The 20,633-nt window shown below is 52.4% G+C and overlaps 1 protein-coding gene across 1 annotated transcript in view; it reads right to left on the bottom strand.

Annotated features, from left to right (window-relative positions):
- LOC119095966 (vitamin D3 receptor) overlaps positions 1 to 20,633 on the bottom strand; it is a 142,024-nt gene that overhangs the window by 104,390 nt on the left and 17,001 nt on the right. The window contains exon 2 of the mRNA XM_037218828.1: positions 5,666 to 5,936. Within this exon, the coding sequence (XP_037074723.1) occupies positions 5,666 to 5,936 (271 nt within the window). The remainder of the gene's footprint in view (positions 1 to 5,665; positions 5,937 to 20,633) is intronic.

The following is a 20,633-nucleotide window of genomic DNA, read 5'->3' as shown; positions in this document are numbered from 1 at the left end:
GACGCTCATGATGAGACATCGCAAGCTGGGCGCGCCCATGCTCCGCCCCCAGTTCCAAGCACCCCTGGCCACAAGGTCCTCGTTGCCAAGTCATCACTATGATTTGCCACTACGGTAGGGTCCACCTCAATACCACGCTACCTCACCTTCAACCCGAATTTCATTCAGCGCCGCCAGACACGAGCAGGAGGCGGGACGGGCGTTCAACCGATTGACGGGGGAGGGGCACCCCTGCAGTGTGTGGTGGTCACGCTGTCAGGGTGACTCGGCACTCCATGGACGGCGAGCACGAGACCATGACCTACCGCATGGCGTGCCGCGGACCCGCTCAGCACGGGATGTCACTCTGCAGTGGACCTGCTCAGCACGGGGCGTCACTCCGCCGCGGACCCGCTCAGCACGGGATGTCACTCTGCAGTGGACCTGCTCAGCAAGGGGCGTCACTCCGCCGCGGACCCGCTCAGCGCGGGATGTCACTCTGCAGTGGACCTGCTCAGCAAGGGGCGTCACTCCGCCGCGGGACCCGCTCAGCACGGGATGTCACTCTGCAGTGGACCCGCTCAGCACGGGATGTCACTCCGCCGCGGACCCGCTCAGCACGGGATGTCACTCTGCAGTGGACCCGCTCAGCACGGGATGTCACTCTGCAGTGGACCCGCTCAGCACGGGATGTCACTCTGCAGTGGACCCGCTCAGCACGGGATGTCACTCTGCAGTGGACCTGCTCAGCAAGGGGCGTCACTCCGCCGCGGACCCGCTCAGCACGGGCGTCATTCCAGAGGCAAAGGTGGAAGATTGGGAGAGAAGGAGAGAAGGCGGGAAGGACTGAGACGCAAACACCACAAAAGAGAAATGATAGCAGGGTGAAGGTCGTTGAAGAAAAAAACGTGTTAATTTGCCATTTTGCCAATTTGCCATTTTGCCAATTTGCCATTTTGCCAATTTGCTTTCTGCCGTTTGACTTTTGTCCTTTCGACTTTTTGGATCTGTGCCTTTTTGCCGTTTGACTTTGGTCCTTTCGACTTTTTGGATTTGCTCCCTTTTGCCATTTGACTTTCATACTGTTTGACTTTTTGCCATTTCATTTTTGTTCGATTACCCATGTTAAGGCCACAACTTTGGGGAACTAATGAAATGTGAGGGGTGGACCGCTGGCAGAGCTCAGTGCCGCCGACCGGGTGCGACTGGTGCGGGTGTTTACCGGCGTCGAGTTCGCCCTGTCATCATAAGTCCAACACCAGGGTTCGACAAATAAACACGGCTTGACCACTCGCAAGTTGACCACAGCGTTTTGGAAGAGTTTATTGCTTAAATCGCCTGCAACGTCCGTTTTCATAAACAAGCCTGTCTAAGCCCCCGTAGGACTGTAACATGTGGTTGCGATGGCGTGATTCCGTGTACATATCTCGCACGTGCAACTGTGTCAAAGGGCGTGCAACGCTGCGGTGACCTCAGCCCCGGGAGCTGTGCACCGGAACAAAGCGACTGTTTCTGCACAGCAGCACGGACAGCGGCTGATAGAAGCAGCTGCTGCTAATGCCGTGAGCTGCTTGCAGCATTCGGTCGGGACGATCGATCACTTGGGGAAAGTATTGCAGTTATCACGTCGCATGCCCAGCTTGTCTGAGGGAAAGTCATAGCTGACCTGCTGCCTAGCCAGGCAGTTTTCGGGCGGGGGGGGGGGATTGCTGGGGGCTTTACGACACATGACATACTCCATTAGTTCGTGAGGTTTTACGGTGTCGCCTGCCTCTCACCCTGGCAAGAAGGGTGGACACCACAGGGAATCCAATTATGTGCCCCTGGTTTCCCCAGGCAGGCAGCTTAACCACCAACACCTCCGGCAGCGTAGAGAGTTTCCGGCTTCACTACAGGGCGACCCGACAGCATTCATTGTTCAACACGCAGTGCAATGGTTTTCCCGTCATGGGAACCATGCTCAAATCCAACGTGTTACAGGACTATTTAAGAGGACACATGGCCATGACCATGGTGAGCGCTTAGAACTTACGAGGTAAGAAACCAGGGGCTGTGTCATTTGTCACAACATCTCTGGTGGGCCTAAGGCGGTCAATGATACCATGCCGTTAAGTTGGCAGGTTGAAGATATCATCAAAATTTATCCTCTTCTCTCCGCAGGCTCGGTTTTCAGGATATTTGCAAGGCATGTGCGACGTGCCGTCCTGTCTCAACCCTCCCCTTCGCCAGGTGACTCGCCACCCCTCCGTCAGGTGACTCCCCCCGTCCGTCAGGTGATTCACCACCCCCTCCGTCAGGTGACTCCCCCGTCCGTCAGGTGATTCACCACCCCCTCCGTCAGGTGATTCACCACCCCCTCTGTCAGGTGACTCCCCCCGTCCGTCAGGTGATTCACCACCCCCTCCGTCAGGTGACTCCCCCGTCCGTCAGGTGATTCACCACCCCCTCCGTCAGGTGATTCACCACCCCCTCTGTCAGGTGACTCCCCCCGTCCGTCAGGTGATTCACCACCCCCTCCGTCAGGTGACTCGCCACCCCTCCGTCAGGTGACTCCCCCGTCCGTCAGGTGATTCACCGCCCCCCTCAGTCAGGTGACTCGCCTGACTACCATCAGCGCCAGCGGGTAGGTGGACCCCGTTTCGCGGGTGACGTGTGGTTGTGGGCCGCTGCCCGCAGCTTGTTGGCCAGCGTGGAGAACTTCGCAAGAGCACTCCCCGAGCGGGAGATTCGTGAACGCAGCTCCACGTAGTACCAACTAAGGCATTTACATTTCTGATGTACTGCAGTTATATTTTTTTTACTTCATCATCCATATGATATTTGATAGCTAGCCAGTTATTACGGTAAAGAAACTAAAGACAAGCGCAAAAAGAGCTGAGTGAAGAAGTCGTAAATACAAGGAATCTATATGAACGCATTTCAAACGCAAGGTTTCTAAAACCCGTCCCCTTCGAAGAAAAGGCCCGTCTCACCTAAGCCAAGTTACGCCCCGCTACAGACGCTTGAGTGAAAGAGAATGTTGCAGAGTCGTGCGTAATGAGCTTCACTGCAGGATGGACAGCTCGTTTGTTAGCGATTAGTTCAGAGCATAGAGGGACAGGGAACTACTCGGCAGCCAACCAACCTTGATGGACAAAGGCTGTGGTGGTGTCTCTGACCGATGCCTCACAGTGATGCAACGCATGGAGACTTGTACGAGATTCGACATATACTGTGTGCCAGTCTGTCGGCCAACGGATCGATTCACACGTCGCTGGGTATGATGGGGATGCGGCCAGGGTACGTACACGAGGGTCGAGTCTGTGTTGTGCTAGCTGAGGTCCTTCCGCACAGTGGGGCAGAAGCGCCAACCATGGTAATGTGTGCCGCAGGTTTATGACTTCGTAACGTATATAGACAGCATAGAGCTAAATCTTGAACTGCAGACAAATGGTGTTTTAGTGAATGAGGTTGTCCTTTTATGACTGTCATAAAGCGTTAAATGGTGTTAATCAGCAACTGATAGCGAGCGTAATCGTTCAAAGGCGCTCACTCTGTCAAGTTGGGTACATGATTAAGGCGATGCAGGCACTTCAGCAGCGCCGGTCGCCATTTCCCGCCGCGGTAAAGAGACGATTGTCATCTGACGCCGACGACGCAGCCCAAACTTTAGCTGGAGGCGGAGTGGCAGCTGTATTGGTGGGCTAATGACCCGTGTTATCAGCGAGCGAGGAGGTGGTGATAACGGCACCGAGTCAAGTGCGATGCATACGATTTCCGATGATGTCAGGCTCTTATTGCGAGCGAGGCCGCGGGCCTGGCAGACTCTAACGTCAACTAAGCGGAAAGTTTGAAGCTCCAGCGGGCCGGGCCGGTGCGGCCAGTCACGTATATGGGGCTGGTATGTTTACGACCGCGGTTTGTACTGCCCTGACGTTTCCACAAATGGCGCGAGTGATTTAAGACCGTGCCTAGAGATTCGTAAGACATTTATTGTGAACCTTTAGGATTGACGAAGACATAAGATAAGCACATCATGACAGAACAAAAGCGATTTCGCAGTAACATCTACCGGCAAGGATGACAAGTCTGACGACATTCCGTGTGTTGCGTTCCTTTTTACCCCACTTTTTGTGCATTTCAGATTTGGTACCAATTTATACCCGTGTCTAGCGATGCTGGCATGAAAAGACTTATAAACCATAAGCGCTGTGAGCCCTTTCCGACTGACAGGTCCGCCCGCTGCGAGCCCTCTCCGACTGACAGGTCCAAGCGCTGTGAGCCCTTTCCGACTGACAGGTCCTGTCGGCCTGGTCGGGAAACAGTGTATACACCTGGGCAAGCATTGCAGCGTCCGTTGCCAGCGATTGCAGGTGGCATCTTTTAGCTGCGGAAGATTGCAGCGTCCGTTGCCAGCGATTGCGGGTGGCATCTTTGGGCTGCGGAAGATTGCGGCGTCCTTTGCCAGCGATTGCGGGTGGTATCTTGGAACTGCGGAAGATTGTGGCGGGCTAACAATGCATTTTCGAAAAATTTGGTACAAAGGTATTTCGTTTGAGTTTGGGTTACAGTGGTTTTGCCTCGTTTGATGCAGATTTCATACGTTAAATGTTTTCGCAAGTTATCTTTTAATGAGCGGGCCATTGAAGACCAGCTTGCTCATACTATTCCAATGGCGGACACATTTATTTTGTTTTCTGTTCCACAAGTACTAAATATTACATATATTTCTTACTGGGTTTCATGGATCGATGCTCTAATGTGACGTCACAATGACGACAGTCGACATACGACACCCTGCTCTTCCTTGCCATGCTGCCTTGGTAAAGGTGCGACTACTTGAGCAGTCACCACCATACGGGAGCAGGCTTGTTCGCCGTCTCGCCTTCTCTAGTCGCCTCACGGGTCGCGTCCAATGAACCTCCGCCTCAGCCGTCTACATGTATAATGCAACTGGGGAGTTCCGACACACTTCCAAAGGTGACCAAGTCCCTGCGGTTGCTGTAAATTAGCCTAACACGTGCATGTCGAGGCACCATTGTTGTTCCCGCACAGGTCTCGCACGTGAAGCTTGATAATTTGTTTTCTATGTCCCGGTGATACCATGGATGTCACAACCATTCCTGGCGGGTAGCCGCATTCACACATAAGGCATTTGTTTTCTCTGTCCCGGTGACACCATGGATACCACAACCATTCCTGGCGGGTAGCCGCGTCCACTCATAAGGCAGTGAGTTCCGTCCACTAGCCAAAAGCTAGTCCCATTGCGAACCGGTTACCGTCACCGTCACCCGCCAGACCCGGCACCGGTCCTGGGCTCATGCCACCCCGACACAGCTGTCACGCCGCGTCACCCGCCAGACCCGGCACCGGTCCTGGGCTCATGCCACCCCGACACAGCTGTCACGCCGCGTCACCCGCCAGACCCGGCACCGGTCCTGGGCTCATGCCAACCCAGACCCGCTTGTTCAACGGCCGCGTCACCCGCTCCAGACCCGGCAGTACGGTCCTGGCCGCTCATGCCACCCCGACACAGCTGTCACGCCGCGTCACCCGCCAGACCCGGCACCGGTCCTGGGCTCATGCCACCCAGACACAGCTGTCACGCCGCGTCACCCGCCAGACCTGGTACCGATCCGGGGCTCATGCCACCCCGACACAGCTGTCACGCTGCGTCACCGACCAGCTGGCACGCCGTATCACCCACCTGCAGAACTGGCAGGTCTTCCTCGAGCTGATGGTGATGGGGCAGTGCTCGTCGTACGAGCATCGGAAGTGCTTGTACGCCTCGTTCTGCACGCTGCGCCGGAAGAAGGCCTTGCAGGAGTCGCAGGCCATGCCGCCGAAGTGGAGGCTCTTGGCCTGGTCGCCGCAGACGCTGCAGATCTTGGCAGCGCACTGGCCGGCCGGCGGCTGCACGGCCAGCGCCGACGGGTACATCCGCCGGCTCAGCATCGACGAGAACTCGTCCTGGCTGCCTGCGGGCGCGCCGGCGCCGGGTCAGCGGCCGCCGCTCCGGAGCTCGCGCTGGCCCACGGGAACGACGGGGTCCGAACTTTATTGGTAAGTTAGAATGTAGCTGCATTCCCATCACTTAAGGGGTTAACTGGGTACATGCCGTAGCGGCGAAAGAATGAACGCACGAATTTTACTCGCGCGTAAGCAATTTGTTTTAAGCACTGCCTTTGCGAGAGGATAGGGGGTCAGCGTGGCGATGGCTTGTAGGGCCTTGTGTCCCTGAGTTCCGGGTCACAGTTTCAGACTGGTGATTTGCATTTCTTCCTTGTCCAGGCTTCTGGCGCATTGCACAGCCTGCGCAATGGCGCTAAATTTCTGGCCATGCTGCATTGCGAATTACATTAGGTACGCGTCGTAAATACCTCCAAGAATGAATGCGCTGCCACGTCACGAGCAGGTTTCAATGGCTACATAAATTAACGGAAATGGTAATAAAATTAACAGAATGGAGAGAAATCAGCATGCAGGCTGCGGCAGGTGGATTGCGTTGTAAGAAGCTGAAGTCACGGCCAGCTTTGTTACCATGGTTACTGCGAGAATAAAAGGCCGCTGCGAAACAGTCTCGCACGGAATGAAGTAGCGTAGCCAAAGCGAATGAGAGCTTCAATATCTCAGGTGCTTGGTGACTAAAACAGTGCAGTGGGGTGAGACCTCAAGGTGACAACAAAGGAGGGAGGGAGCTCTCCAGCGCTTTAGCGTTGCGGAAATTGCAGGACTCAGCTGCCATCTGGTGCAAAGCAGAAGATGTAAACAATCCAAGCCGGCATTGAAGAAGCCATTGCCCATGAACTTCTCTAGACTGCACCAGACTCGACGTGGCGGGGAGCTTTTGCACTCGGGGGCCGGATGCTCGATTTTGCACTCGGGGGCCGGATGCTCGATTTTGCACTCGGGGACCGGATGCTCGATTTTGTACTCGGGGGCCGGATGGTCGATTTTGCACTCGAGGGGCCGGATGCTCGATTTTGTACTCGGGGGCCGGATGCTCGATTTTGTACTCGGGAGCCGGATGCTCGATTGTGTACTCGGGGGCCGGATGCTCGATTTTGTACTCGGGAGCCGGATGCTTGATTTTGCACTCGGGGGCCGGATGCTCGATTTTTCACTCGGGGGCCGGATGCTCGATTTTGTACTCGGGAGCCGGATGCTCGATTTTGTACTCGGGAGCCGGATGCTCGATTTTGTACTCGGGAGCCGGATGCTCGATTTTGTACTCGGGAGCCGGATGCTCGATTTTGTACTCGGGAGCCGGATGCTCGATTTTGTGTCCGTTGCTACTTTGCGCCCAGGTGTGGCTTCCTGTATGTTTGCATGCGCGAGGGGGCGTAACTCTTAAAAGCATTTTAAAGACCGACAAACTCATGCTGCTGGGTGTTTGACAAATATGGAATGTCTCTTATACGTCTGTCTGAATTTGCTGATGCATAAAAAACAATGGCGCGTTATCGAAAGTTTCAGATTTTATACAAGTGCCTAACGTCACGTGAGAGTTTTGCACCCGACGTGTTGAGCCGCGTTTCGGGAAAGGACTACTGCGCCTCGCTATTTAGCGTTAGCGTGACCCCCGGTCTGCGCTCAACGACGTGCATCAGAGGCCAGTGGTTTGATTCAGAGCGGTGAGTGGCCCGCGTCCCGCTGGGAGGTGGGTATGTGCCCAACAAGTGCAAAACACTCACCCCAAGGGGCATTCAATGGTCAGTGGGTCGTATTCAAGATTATGCTTCTCCGCCTGGCGCATCGCACACCATACCGCCCACAGCTCGGGAACAACAGGACATTGAGGACATGCTCTGCGCTCTGAACGACGAGGCCGTCCCAGTCGTGACGCTGCTTCTGCCGGTGCGCTAGCTTTGAAAGCCTGGATTAACGTCACAATAAAGCCATCTCCGTAGCTATGTAGGCTTCATGCAAAATAGACCTTTCAGAAAGCAGCAACAACAGCCCACCTGTCAAACCAGAAACCATAAATCTCACATTTAATATTGATGCACGCCGCTACGGTCAGTAATGGGGCGTGCAATCACTCCGGGCGATTCGCACGAGCCCGATCAATGTGCACACAACTTTGGCGAGCAATCGCAACTAAAGCGATTTGTCTAGTAACGTCGGGTAGTGATGCCACACTGCAAGCGTGCCACCGGGGCGTATCTGGGTCAGGGTGACGCGCGAGCGGCCAATGAGGAAGCGGATGGTCAATATTTTACGAGACGTATCGACCGTACATACTGTCTGAGACAGGACCTTGTTCAAAGTGCACGGTGATTAGTCATTGTCAACTAACGCATTGCTTTTGCATGACAGCCACTCGACCCGTGCCGCCTCGTTCTTTGAGGACATCAACCCATGCATCACTTATGTTTTCATAAAATGGCAGCAACACTGGATTTTGGAATGGTCTTCAGGCCGCCGCCCACACAAGCTTTCAGAATACAAACACCAGTTGTTTCCGTTATATATATATATATATATATATATATATATATATATATATTTGCCAGGGCACGCGGAAGCAGGGAGCCGCATCATTCTACCCTCAATACAAAAACAGTGCTTTTTCCCTCGTTGTACATAACGATGAAGGGCAGGGTGAAAAGGAGCTAAAGCCCTTCCACGACCCTTTGCATATTCCGCTACTCAAGTATACCTGACCCCTGTCATCGCTGAGTTCTGTCAGCACACTTGATTCCGCCTCCGATTCAATCAAATGCGTAATATGAGTCGTTTCCACTTTGATTCAACACACATCTGGTTTATTCTAGATGAGACCCAGATGCCATCGGGTCGGGCGACAACTCTCCTGCTCATTAGCTCAGACAAAGCGTAGAGATACTACATAAAAATATTCCGCTTGCGCCTGCACTCTTCGTCTGGCCATGAGTGCAGCCACCGGGTGGTTGCTCGACATGTTTCCCATATTGTCACCAACGGCGTATTCGCAGCGCACCGACCACTTTTTATTCTGCATGACGTCACGTAAAATCTCCGCCGGACTTATCCGCGGCGCTCTTTTACTCGTTTTTTGTTTACATTTACGTAGCTGCCGTGACAAAAACTGCACATGCGAAGACACAAAATTTTATTTGGCAGGCACTATGGGTATTCCTAAGAATGGAAACTGCAATTATGCTCATTGTAATGTATAAAGCACCTTTTCATCTCCCTAGTCAGTCCTGGGCACGCAAATTGACCTCTTTATAACTGAATCTGTTGCACTATTTTATTTATTCTACGCAACGTCACGCAGAATCTTTGTCGTTCGGGCCGCTGCGGATACCAAATGGCGCAGAATCTTTGGATATGACGTCATGAGTGACGTCTTCGGCATAGTTGTCGTCCGGGTCGCCGCGAATAGACCTCAAATTTAATCCTTTTTCAGTCGTCACAATACCAACAATGTCATTTTGTCTCCTCCAATTTGCTGACAGAATGTACGTTTTCCAGTTAAGTGCATTCAAAATGTCATTTCCAGGTCCGGCTTGCCCCAATTTTAGTTTATCATTCCAATGCTTTACGTGCATGTTTCGTCCAAAAAATCAACAACAACAAAACAGACCTAAGCTCCCAGCTGGCAAGCAAGGTCGTGTTTTGGCCCCGGCTCTCTTCGTCTCCAGGCCATGTCATACCCTGCCGGCTGATCGCTGATTAGCGTCAGCGACTTCATCTTTCAGTGCATATGACCGGGGTCTGGCTGCTCCGGGACCTCAGAAAGCTTGAACGGGACGCTATCCCGGCAGCACCGGGGCCAAACCGTGACCTGTCCTGGTTAGTTTACATGTCGCTCACCAGGTGGCGCGCGGCGCTGGCGGTATGCCCCGCGGCGGTTCGGGGCCGCACTCCCGGCTGGTGGCGGCAAAGCGGCTTACGGGCGCCGATCAGCTGATGCCAGCACCGGCAGCAATTAGGCCTAATGGAGGCCATGGAGAGGCGGAGGCGGCGCCACTGTGGGCACGAGTGGTGTCGCGGAGAACGCGGCACAACCGGCGACACCGGCCTGTCCAGTGGAGGAGTGGCGCAACTGAGTCATGACCACCTCTCAAGGTAGTGCGGCTGCTCTCTTTCTAGACTCGGTTTTCGGGTAAAAACATGACGCTTATCAAGGCGTTCAGAACTAACCCCAGAACATTAATGTTGGTATCAACCTTTGGCCGGCGGGCCGTTCCCGAGGCCTGTATGGAAATTGGCCATGTGCCAGCAGGGCATTCGTCGAGGGCATGATTTGATAGCACAGCGCACTGAATACACGCTTCTTCAGCAGTGTCAAGATGTCTGAGGACGGAGGGCTTTAGATACGATATCAAGGGGCCTCGGCTTGAATACACATTAATTAAGCTGTGCAGCACATGGCCGTCTGCGCTCCTCTGCGACAAAACCTGGTCCACTGCTGTCGTGCAGGAGATTCGACGTCACGTGTGCTCTTCGGAGGACGTGTTTCCTGAAGCAAATCGATGCAACTCGCCTTTTTGTAAGAGTACGTGTCGGTTCTCGAGTCATCAAGCCGTCAATGGTCCGGCAAGAGACGATTAGTGAACTAAAAACGACAGAAAAATCACTGCAGACCGCCAGTGACGTAATTTTGATGATTGAATATCGGTGTGTCCTGCAAGTGACGCATCCATCATGGAGTTCCGACAGAGGTGCGTTTCGTTCCCAGCGCTGTTAGCGTTTGAACACATGATTGCATCAGTGTCTCACCCTTTCCAAGCAACACGCACATAACTGATGCTCATCGAAACCGGTTCATGGCTCGGCAATCGAGGTCGCAGGGGTAAAGGGATAAACACGTTCCGCCTAGGACAAGAACTCGAGATCGCAGAGAAAAAGTGCAAACGATGCGACGGCCAGGCACGTGCAATATTGTACCAATAGACGATTTATTAGGTTCCCCCGATCCACGCCAGATCACCACCTTACGCTCGAGGTTCGCCCGATCCACGCCATATCACCACCTTACGCTCGAGGTTCGCCCGATCCAGATCCACGCCAGATCACCACCTTACGCTCGAGGTTCGCCCGATCCACGCCAGATCACCACCTTACGCTCGAGGTTCGCCCGATCCACGCCAGATCACCACCTTACGCTCGAGGTTCGCCCGATCCACGCCATATCACCACCTCACGCCCGAGGTTCTTAAACTTCCCATCGAGCCCCGTGTTTCTACTTCTCTTCTGTGCCGCCTCTCGGTCTGCGATGGGGCTGCCGCGTGTCACCTAAGCAGAGTGCACGGGGTGATAATCTTTGGGGTCAGGACCGTCAGCGAGATTCAGCGGCGGCGACCGTTCAAGCGCTTGGCTGTCGCGGTGTTATTAACCTGCCAGCCACCGCGACGGCCTCACTGTGCTGAGGCCCCTTAAATGGACTGTTTACATTAAAAATATTGAAGCAAGCATGAGATGTGATGAAATAAGCTCCCTTATAACTATTGGTCTGCCTTTAAGTGGAAAAGACTGCTCCAGAAAACACAATTTCTATATTTAATAAATATACTCCTCCATACATCACAGTCTGATGACGTCATGAATCCTTTGTATGACAGCACTCACTGGCAGTCCTTCAATCTCAGAGAGAAGACAGCACAGGCTGGAAGTGTTTGCTGATCCAAATATTGTTATGAACTCGTGTTCTGGCCATTTCCCGTGTTGTTCTGGCATATTCATCTGTAGGTTTAAGACGTATAATTGCATTCACTTACTCGGTTATAACGCCATTTTAAGCTATCCGATTACACGTTGTACTTTTGTAATAACTGGGATAAACATATAACTGATTGTCACAGATGTCACTTTCTAAAATAGGCTGGGGAGAGGAGGGTTCAACCGAAAAGGCCTCCAGAACCTGATATGTCACCAGCTTTTAGATACTCGAATTTGAGTTTTAAATTTGAAATTTAAAGAGAAAAACATGTCTTTTGGATTCTCAATATTTTGTATATTCAAAAATGTTTCCCTACGGAGGAATGTCATCACATCGAGTTGATGTCGGCTGCCTTCGATGTAATTCACAGAAAAAAGCGTCCTAGTAAATCTTAGCAAGGAATCACTGCTGACTATCGCTGCCACCGATCGCGTTGTTTAACCACCACAGCCACGATTATGCGGCAAATGCACGCGTCATGGTTAGGGCAAGCATGCATTAACTGTTATCTGGGGCAACCTGAACTTATAGAAGCTTCCGCATATCGCACTCACTTGTTCTTTATCACAATCCAATTGCCATTGTTTAAAAACTTGCTAAATACTGTCTGGCACAAAAGCAGTATGATTATGGTACTAATGTGTTTAGGTAACGACTTCTTAGTGTGCCAATAGTTAAGTTACTTGTTCTGTATTCATTTGGCCCGATACATCCTTTGCTTATATACATTGAGGGGACTCAGAGAAGCATTGGGGGCTCAAGTCAGCATTGAGGGGGGGGGGGGGTTCAGGCCCCCTGAAAGCATATTAAGTGGCACCCTTGCTTTTTGTATTATGCAACATAAAACGTAATTCGTGTTAGCATCTTGCATAACTTCCACAGCATTTGTTGAGAACCAACGGATGCCGATACATCTGGAACGTGGTCATGAACACCCGATATGAACGACTCGGCAAGTATATTTTTTCTTGACCCTGAACGCTGCATAGCCAGTGGAATGGCGGGATTTGAATGACGCTATTATGGCGTCATGAATGCCTGGGTAACCCTGAAAAAGTGAGCACGAAATCGTTTGCGCATCTCCCTCGGCTTGCAGCTCAGGAGCTAGAGGATTTAAGGACCTTAACAAGGATAGGGCTGTGAAATGCATCAAATGACCTACGAGAGCGCTTTTTCACTTCAAAACACTATACAAATGTGGAACGCCCCCTTTAATGGCTCACTGGCTCCGGCGGCCATCCGGCCCTTGTTTACCCCACGCAGCGCTGTATGCCAGCGTGCCACCCGGGCGGCAGTGGCGGGCGCCGTTGATCTGCCAGCTTAGGGCACTACTGCCAGCTCTTCGCCTGTCGGTGGTACACAGGGCCTTCTCGCATCGCGCGGCCTAATGCTGGAGCCGTCCGCCGTCGACCATTGACGACTTTCGCACCACCAGACTGCACCATATAGACGGTCCCGTCGTGTAACATTGCTTGTTTGCCGTAGTGTAACATTGCTTGCTTGCCGCCGTGTGACATCGCTTTCGTCCCATTGCGTAACATGCTTTGACGATTCGTGACTTTGTTTTTGGCGAAGTTGTTCGAACCACGCGATGACGGATCATGTGCGAATGTGGTCGTGTTGTCATGCTTTAATATGACAACACGACCATAATCATGCTCTCATACTATTATTGTAATTGTACCTAATAAAAAATAAGCCACCTGTTGGAATGAGTTGCGAGTGAAATTAATTTGAGCATTTGTCGGCTTTAGAACATTTTTCAGGATTTCTGTCAGATATCGGTGATCAGACCAGATCAAGAGGTGGAACCAACTGAGCCGTGCAGGTGCAAGCAGCGTCTGCGCAGCACACAGTCAGCCTAGCACTGTCAGACGCATGACGATGCCAGTGATCGACTGGGAAGCGACAAATGTCATGCGATTCTCTAAACAATGTCGAATGTCATACCCTGGCGGCTCAATGGAACAGATTAAGGTCCTGAGATGGACACAGGCGTAACGCCCGGTCCGCGCGGACCGTTATTCATCCGAAATACTTGCAATTTTTCCGATGCTTTGGTCGCAATCATCCGAAAAGTATGTCACTGCGAAATCCTTTTTTTTGTCAGCGTCAGTAGACCGCACTCATTTACCTGCCAAGTGTTGGCTGAGTGTTGGCATTGCAGTCACGGGCTTGTACTCTGGGTGCCCGGCGCGGGGGTCATTCAGGCATGCCTGCGGCCATCCAACACCCGAGGGACGAGACCAGAGACGAGATACGAGAGACCAGAGACGAGAGGTGAGAGACCAGAGACGAGAGACGAGAGGCGAGAGACCAGAGACGAGAGGTGAGAGACCAGAGACGAGAGGCTAGAGACCAGAGACGAGAGGCGAGAGACCAGAGACGAGAGGCGAGAGACCAGAGACGAGAGGCGAGAGACCAGAGACGAGAGGCGAGAGATCGGAAATGAGAGGCGAGAGACCAGAGGCGAGAGGCGAGAAACCGGAGACGAGAGGCAAGAGACCAGATATGAGAGGCAAGGCAAGATGACGCAGACTCGGCTGAGACAGTAAATAGTACGTCATTGCGCAGTCGCCTCGGTGCGCGTCTGTGCGCAGGTGGGCATGCGCTGCGAGTTCAGTAGCTGGGTTGTCTAATTCACATATTGCGTGTCTCACATACCCAAGACGAATACGTGACGTGCGAAGGGCGTGTGGGAACCTGGGGTCGCAGCAGGCGCCTGGCCAATGCCATTCGTCTGAGGAAAGGAGCGTGTTACCGTATTAGTGAAGATATTGGCGTTCAGATGTGCACCCAACCACGCGTTGACGAGCGCAACACATAAATCGGCTAGTGTGGGACGTGCCGCAGTGGTCTTTTAGAATTTCAAGCAAGACAGTTAAACATAAAAAACCGGGATCATCTCCAAGCAAAATGAGCAATCATAATACGCTCAACAAATTTCACAAAAGTGGTTCTCAAATAATCTCAAAGCACTGGACTTCTACCAGCTCAGGCCATGAGATACTTCCAAATCGCGAACGATGCCTTCAAACAGATTACGCAGCACACGATAGCCCTCCTGTCGAGAATTAAAATAGCAAAAGCTAACATTTTCTCGGCCAACGCTGGCAGAGTTCTGAGGGCCATGGACGAACATAAACGTAACGAACACAATCAAATCAAAACAAGACGATCCAAGTTGGGATATTTTGCGAATGTTCCGCAACGTGGACCGGTCTGGACCCGGCAGAAGACCTATCTGTAACCATCTGCCGGTTAACTGGGTCAAGAACATGAAACATTCAGGCGTCTGCTTTCTAATCACAAACCATCAAATTATTGTACAAAACTACGCCAGAAACACCGCAGATATTTTGTTTGTCATTACACAACGAAAGATGCGTTCTTAACAACTTTGGATAGCGTCCAATAAAACTAACCCTTTGTCTTTCAAAACTCACCTATCCTTTTACCGTCTTGACGCGGCCAGACGTTTTGGGTGGCGAATAGACACGAGCTGTGAGATTTCGCACCATATGGCGTAACAAAACGGAGGAGGCAGAGTTAACTGGAGCATTGCCACCTGCCACCCATCTGGGTGGACTATGACTGGTCGACACAATAAAAGGCATGAGGTCATTACAATGTACCTGATCAAAAGTTTTCGAAATAGCACTGGGCATTTCTTTCGCTGAACGCAGTGACACAGCAAGACTGCACATGTTTGTGAGTTATGAGGTCTCTGCTTGACGGAGAATTGACGGTCAGGCGAACAAGTCCTTCTGGCGAGAGGTCCTGCCGGCGCATGTTGGACTAAGCCATGCCGTCCCGATCTGCAAGATACAGACAACGGCCGACTGTGGTCTTATGATCAATAACGCTTCACAGACTCAATAATCGGTCAGTGGCGAGACGTTGGCATGCGGTACACGAGCAAGAAAGAAACAGCGTGGGAGCGCTAACAACGTTTGAAGAGGTAAATACTTGCTTCAGGCCAAAGGGAATGTTCCCAAACTACCCAGATCTGGTAAGCCACGTCCCTTGGCTTACCAGACGCTGCGATGGCCAACGTTGGGCGATATGCCTCCCTACCTGCCGCCCCAGTTCATGCATTCTGAGCTCACACGGGTCCACGTGTTACCTATCATTGTATTTGCAAATCCTCACCGGAATATTGATCGCTGTAACAGCTCCCATGTTTGAATCTGACTCAATGAGCTCGGACTGTGTGACCAATACGGTTTAGGAATCGGATCTATCGACCATAAGCTGTGGTCCTCTGCTCCGGTAAGAAGGTTTTGGAGCGTAATAGAAGCCTGAGTTAACATGAGCCTGTTAGCGTCGTCCCGAATCAACCTGGACAGGGAGCCCGCACTGAAAGCTCACGCTGGGGATTCGCTGCTATTTATAAATCACGTGACAGGCGGTAAAACCTTTTGGCATCGGAGGAGGTGACTACGCACCAAGTCCTGGGCGAGTAAGCTTCGCGTCGATTTCGTATGAGAACCCCATAGAGCCAGTTGGAATGGCAATGTCCCCAAAGTTTCAGGAAAGTGGAAGCGTAGGGTCGAAGGTAATGAAAATGCAAAATAAAACATAGCCATAGATAAGGGCTTTCGAACAGAAAGCACCAGACACGGCTCGAACCGTGCATTCCAGCGCTGGCTGATGATGGTCGCTCCGGTTTGTTCTGCTTGAGATATTTGCACCTGGAAAACATGCAAAACACCATACCGGATTGATACACTGCTTTGCACGCAGTGGGATCGGTCGTACGTCAAAGCATCAGAAACTTGGCCATGCGCCGTTGTTTATCCCGCCTGCAGCCATGCGGCTGTGGGGCTGGCGGCTGTGGGGCTGACGCCTGCAGCCATGCGACTGTGAGGCTGAAGTCTGCAGCCATGCGACCGTGGGGCTGACGCCTGCAGCCATGCAGCTGTGGGGCTGACGCCTGCAGCCATGCGGCTGTGAGGCTGAAGTCTGCAGCCATGCGACTGTGGGGCTGACGCCTGCAGCCATGTGGCTGTGGGGCTGACGCCTGCAGTCATGCGACTGTGGGGCTAACGCCTGCAGCCATGCAGCTGTGGGGCTGACGCCTGCAGCCATGCGACTGTGGGGGTGACGCCTGCAGCCATGCGGCTGTGGGGCTGAAGTCTGCAGCCATGCGACTGTGGGGCTGACGCCTGCAGCCATGTGGCTGTGGGGCTGACGCCTGCAGTCATGCGACTGTGGGGCTAACGCCTGCAGCCATGCAGCTGTGGGGCTGACGCCTGTAGCCATGCGACTGTGGGGGTGACGCCTGCAGCCATGCGGCTGTGGGGTTGAAGTCTGCAGCCATGCGGCTGTGAGGCTGAAGCACGCAGCCATGCGGCTGTGGGGCTAACGTCTCTTGTTTGACCACCACAAAAAAAAATGTTGGCAATAGAATTTGGCATGCAAGACGCTGTTTAAGTTTTGTGTTGCCGACGGGTGTTTATTACAAATGCGATCAAATGCTGGAACCGCGAAACACTCCGCGCCTAAAAATGGGTCATGTATTGTTGGTTTGGTTGCTAGGATGTGTCCCGAGGGCGTTTAACTTAAGGCGTTTTTATATCAGCTTATGCTCAGATTTTCAATAATTGTATGATTCAATACGTTTCATTGATTGTTTACGCAATGTACATGTCGCATCATGCGGCCATCTTTTTTAACACGTCTGGGCAGTGCAATGCTGTTCATACCATATGCAGGCGTCGATCGATCATTCACAAAAAGCTGCACAAAAGTTGGTCTCGAAAACTGTGCTAACTGTAGACATGCCGGATTATAACACCTTGCTAATAACTGACGAAATTGTGAAACATAGCACAGGTTTGTTCTGAATAATAGAACAAATGCGAAAGGTGATTTCAAAGTTAGCATTCCAGAGCTAACATAATGCTGTCCAGCTGTCATCTCTAAAAGCTAGGCTAGAGCATGGTGCACTTGAAGCGTTGCATCAACACTAGTGGCTGAGACATTCGCATCACGACCCATCATGTCTTTTTTTGCGATGGTCGGACGAAATATCTATGAAACTGCGAGATTTGAACTCCCATCCGCACATTAAGAGGCAACATTAAGCAATAACTAGGATGACACTCATAGAAAGCTTTATGGAAATTACACAAGCTGATGTTTTATCCAAGACTCATCGATGCGTCGCTTTTCCGCCCGACTTTATCATTTCTTGCCTTATTTCAGCACAAACATATAGCTACGGAAGCATGCAGATGCGGAGGAAGAATGACAATACCACCCCACAGGACATCGATGCTTTAAAACTGATTCATCTCCGGTACATTGCGACTTAAGACGAGCTAGACCATTGCCCACGAACCTTACCATGCAAAATTAAGTACAATTTTATGAACGATATCGGTATCACAGCAAGCAATATATATAATGCTTTTTTGGTCTAAGGCGTAGAAAAAACGACATACCGCTCAGTACAAGAACACTCCCACTTAAGGCCTATCTCTTCCAAAAGCCCAACGACACATCGCTGGCCGTGTTGTTTCAGACTCGAAGATACCAGACACTCCATATATCTGTCCACTTTACAGTAGCGGGCGATAACGGATTGCACTGCTGTGAGCAGCTATGTCCTGTCAAAACGCGATGAGCTGAAACAATCGAGTCGCCACGGATTCCAGACGAACGGTCCTGATGAGGACGATGCTGGCGCTCAGAACCGGCAGCCGTAGCCTGCTACCCTGCTACCAGGGCCTGCACCAGAACCTGCTACACGCATGTGCATGCTCTAGTCCAGACATCACGCACATCGCGCATGTGGTCCCACGCGTGCCATGCATCCGTTGTCATGCATATTATGCACAAGCTCATAATGCTATGAGGTCAGACTGCCAAGCAGGACGTTTGGTTTCCCGACAGAGACAGAGAGCTGCTCCACATACTTTACGCTAAACAATCATTTCCTTGACGCATTATCGGCGAGAAGGACGACTTCCAAAGCTGCGGCAGCCTCTGCGCTTCTCCAATTCTGTTCGGCCGCCCAAAGTGCCGAGCTCAAGGGAATCCTTTTCTTTTCCTCACCATAAGTGGTTGCCATTTCCATCCAGGTGGACGTCAGATAGACGCCCACCTTTGGCTCAAAGTCAGCCGGGAGTGCCCCAGTTCCACGGCGTGCAGCTGGACGCCTCAAACGGATCCGGTCTCAGCACCGCCCCAACATTATGCTGGACGTCGTTAAACTGCGCAAACACGAGTCCCAAATGAGCCCGTTCGGGGGAGCGCAGCATCTGCATACATAATGCAGCCATGCATCATTAGACGCCGGCGTCGCCATAACGTGGGAATGGTCGACAGCCGGCAGCAGCAACTTCAGAAGCGATGCAAGGCATGTGGCTGCCGCTTCAACGGCCAAACCGTCCGGCAAATTTGTCCATCATTCGCCGTGCGCGCTGAGAGGCTGGTCGGTCGCCTGTTTCCAGGGTCGGTTGTGGCTGTCAGCAACATCGTTGCGAGGAAGACAAGTGGGTATGAAGGCCACGGTGAGGAAGGGGGGGGGGGGTAGGTGGCCGTCATGATCCAACCAGTTGAGATGACGCCTCGATGTACTTTTATAAGGCTTGTTGCTAACAGGGGTGCATCTGATATGTCTGTGGTTATTGATATGGCAAGATGTTATGAAATGAAGCCAGGTGGTCGCGATAGATATCAGCACCGCTGTCAAGCTCCTTCATTGTTTGCGCTCGTAAGGTCGTAAGTCGCTCCCATGCTGCACTGATACTCGGAGCGCGTGAGTCTTCGTTATTCATTGTTATCTTACTTCATTATCCAACAAATATTTTAGACATTGCGGTTAACTCGTGTACACGGCACTAGCGTTACTTAACGTCCCAATTGACACGAAAAAATGCATCTGCGATAGTCACCAACCCTAACTGACTTATTTGGCGTCTAGAACGGAAAAGGGTGTGCTCACTTCGTGAGATATAGCCTCCAAACGTCGAGCGATAAACGTCTATGGGGACATGGAGAGCATCATTAGCTGGCAGCCTGCCAAATTGTTCAGCTCTTCGCGTCAACACTGCAGATACCCCTCCACTTTCAAAGGAGACAGTAAATTGATTGGTAAATGAAGATGATGAGAAGAAAATTCGCTAAGAAATCCAACGTGCGACAATTAGGACACGTGCAGTCTGCTCACGTCAAATGCATTTATTTTATTCACGAATTTCGCCTCCCTGAGCACTTGCCTGCACAGTAACGTTCCGAGCGGATAGTTGGACGAACAGATGTTTTCTCAGAATCCCAGCGGGCTGGGAGCACAAGCTCCCTTTGGCTACGAATCCCAGCGGGCTGAGATCATAAGCTCCCTTTGGCTCCGATCGCCATCCCCGAACAACGGTCCTCCAGCTCCGATCGCCATCCCCGAACAACGGTCCTCCAGCTCCGATCGCCATCCCCGAACAACGGTCCTCCAGCTCCGACCGCCATCCCCGAACAACGGTCCTCCAGCTCCGACCGCCATCCCCGAACAACATTCCTTCAGCTCCGACCGCCATCCCCGAACAACGGTCCTCCACCTCCGACCGCCATCCCCGAACAACGGTCCTCCAGCTCCGATCGCCATCCCCGAACAACGGCCCTTCAGCTCTGACCGCCATCCCCGAACAACATTCCTTCAGCTCCGAATCGCCATCCCCGACACGGTCCTCCCACCTCCGAACCGCCATTCCCCCGAACAACTTCCTTCGACTCCAGCGACATCCCCGAAACAACGTTCCTCCAGCTCCGACCGCCATCTCCCCCACCACGTTTCCCTTCAGCTCCGATCGCCATCCCCGAACAACGGTCCTCAAGCTCCGACCGCCATCCCCGAAACAACAGTACATTCAGCTCCGATCGCCATCCCCGAACAACGGTCCTCCAGCTCCGACCGCCATCCCCGAACAACGGCCCTCCAGTTCCGACCGCCATCCCCGAACAACGGCCCTTTAGCTCTGACCGTCATCCCCGAACAACGGCCCTTCAGCTCTGACCGCCATCCCCG

This window comes from Pollicipes pollicipes, unplaced genomic scaffold, assembly GCF_011947565.3.
Source record: "Pollicipes pollicipes isolate AB1234 unplaced genomic scaffold, Ppol_2.1 Scaffold_4219;HRSCAF=4965_pilon_pilon_pilon, whole genome shotgun sequence".
In the NCBI taxonomy this organism is placed as follows: Eukaryota; Metazoa; Arthropoda; class Thecostraca; order Pollicipedomorpha; family Pollicipedidae; genus Pollicipes; species Pollicipes pollicipes.
Note: the sequence above shows the minus strand (reverse complement) of the source record. Positions and strands in the feature narration are given on the sequence as shown.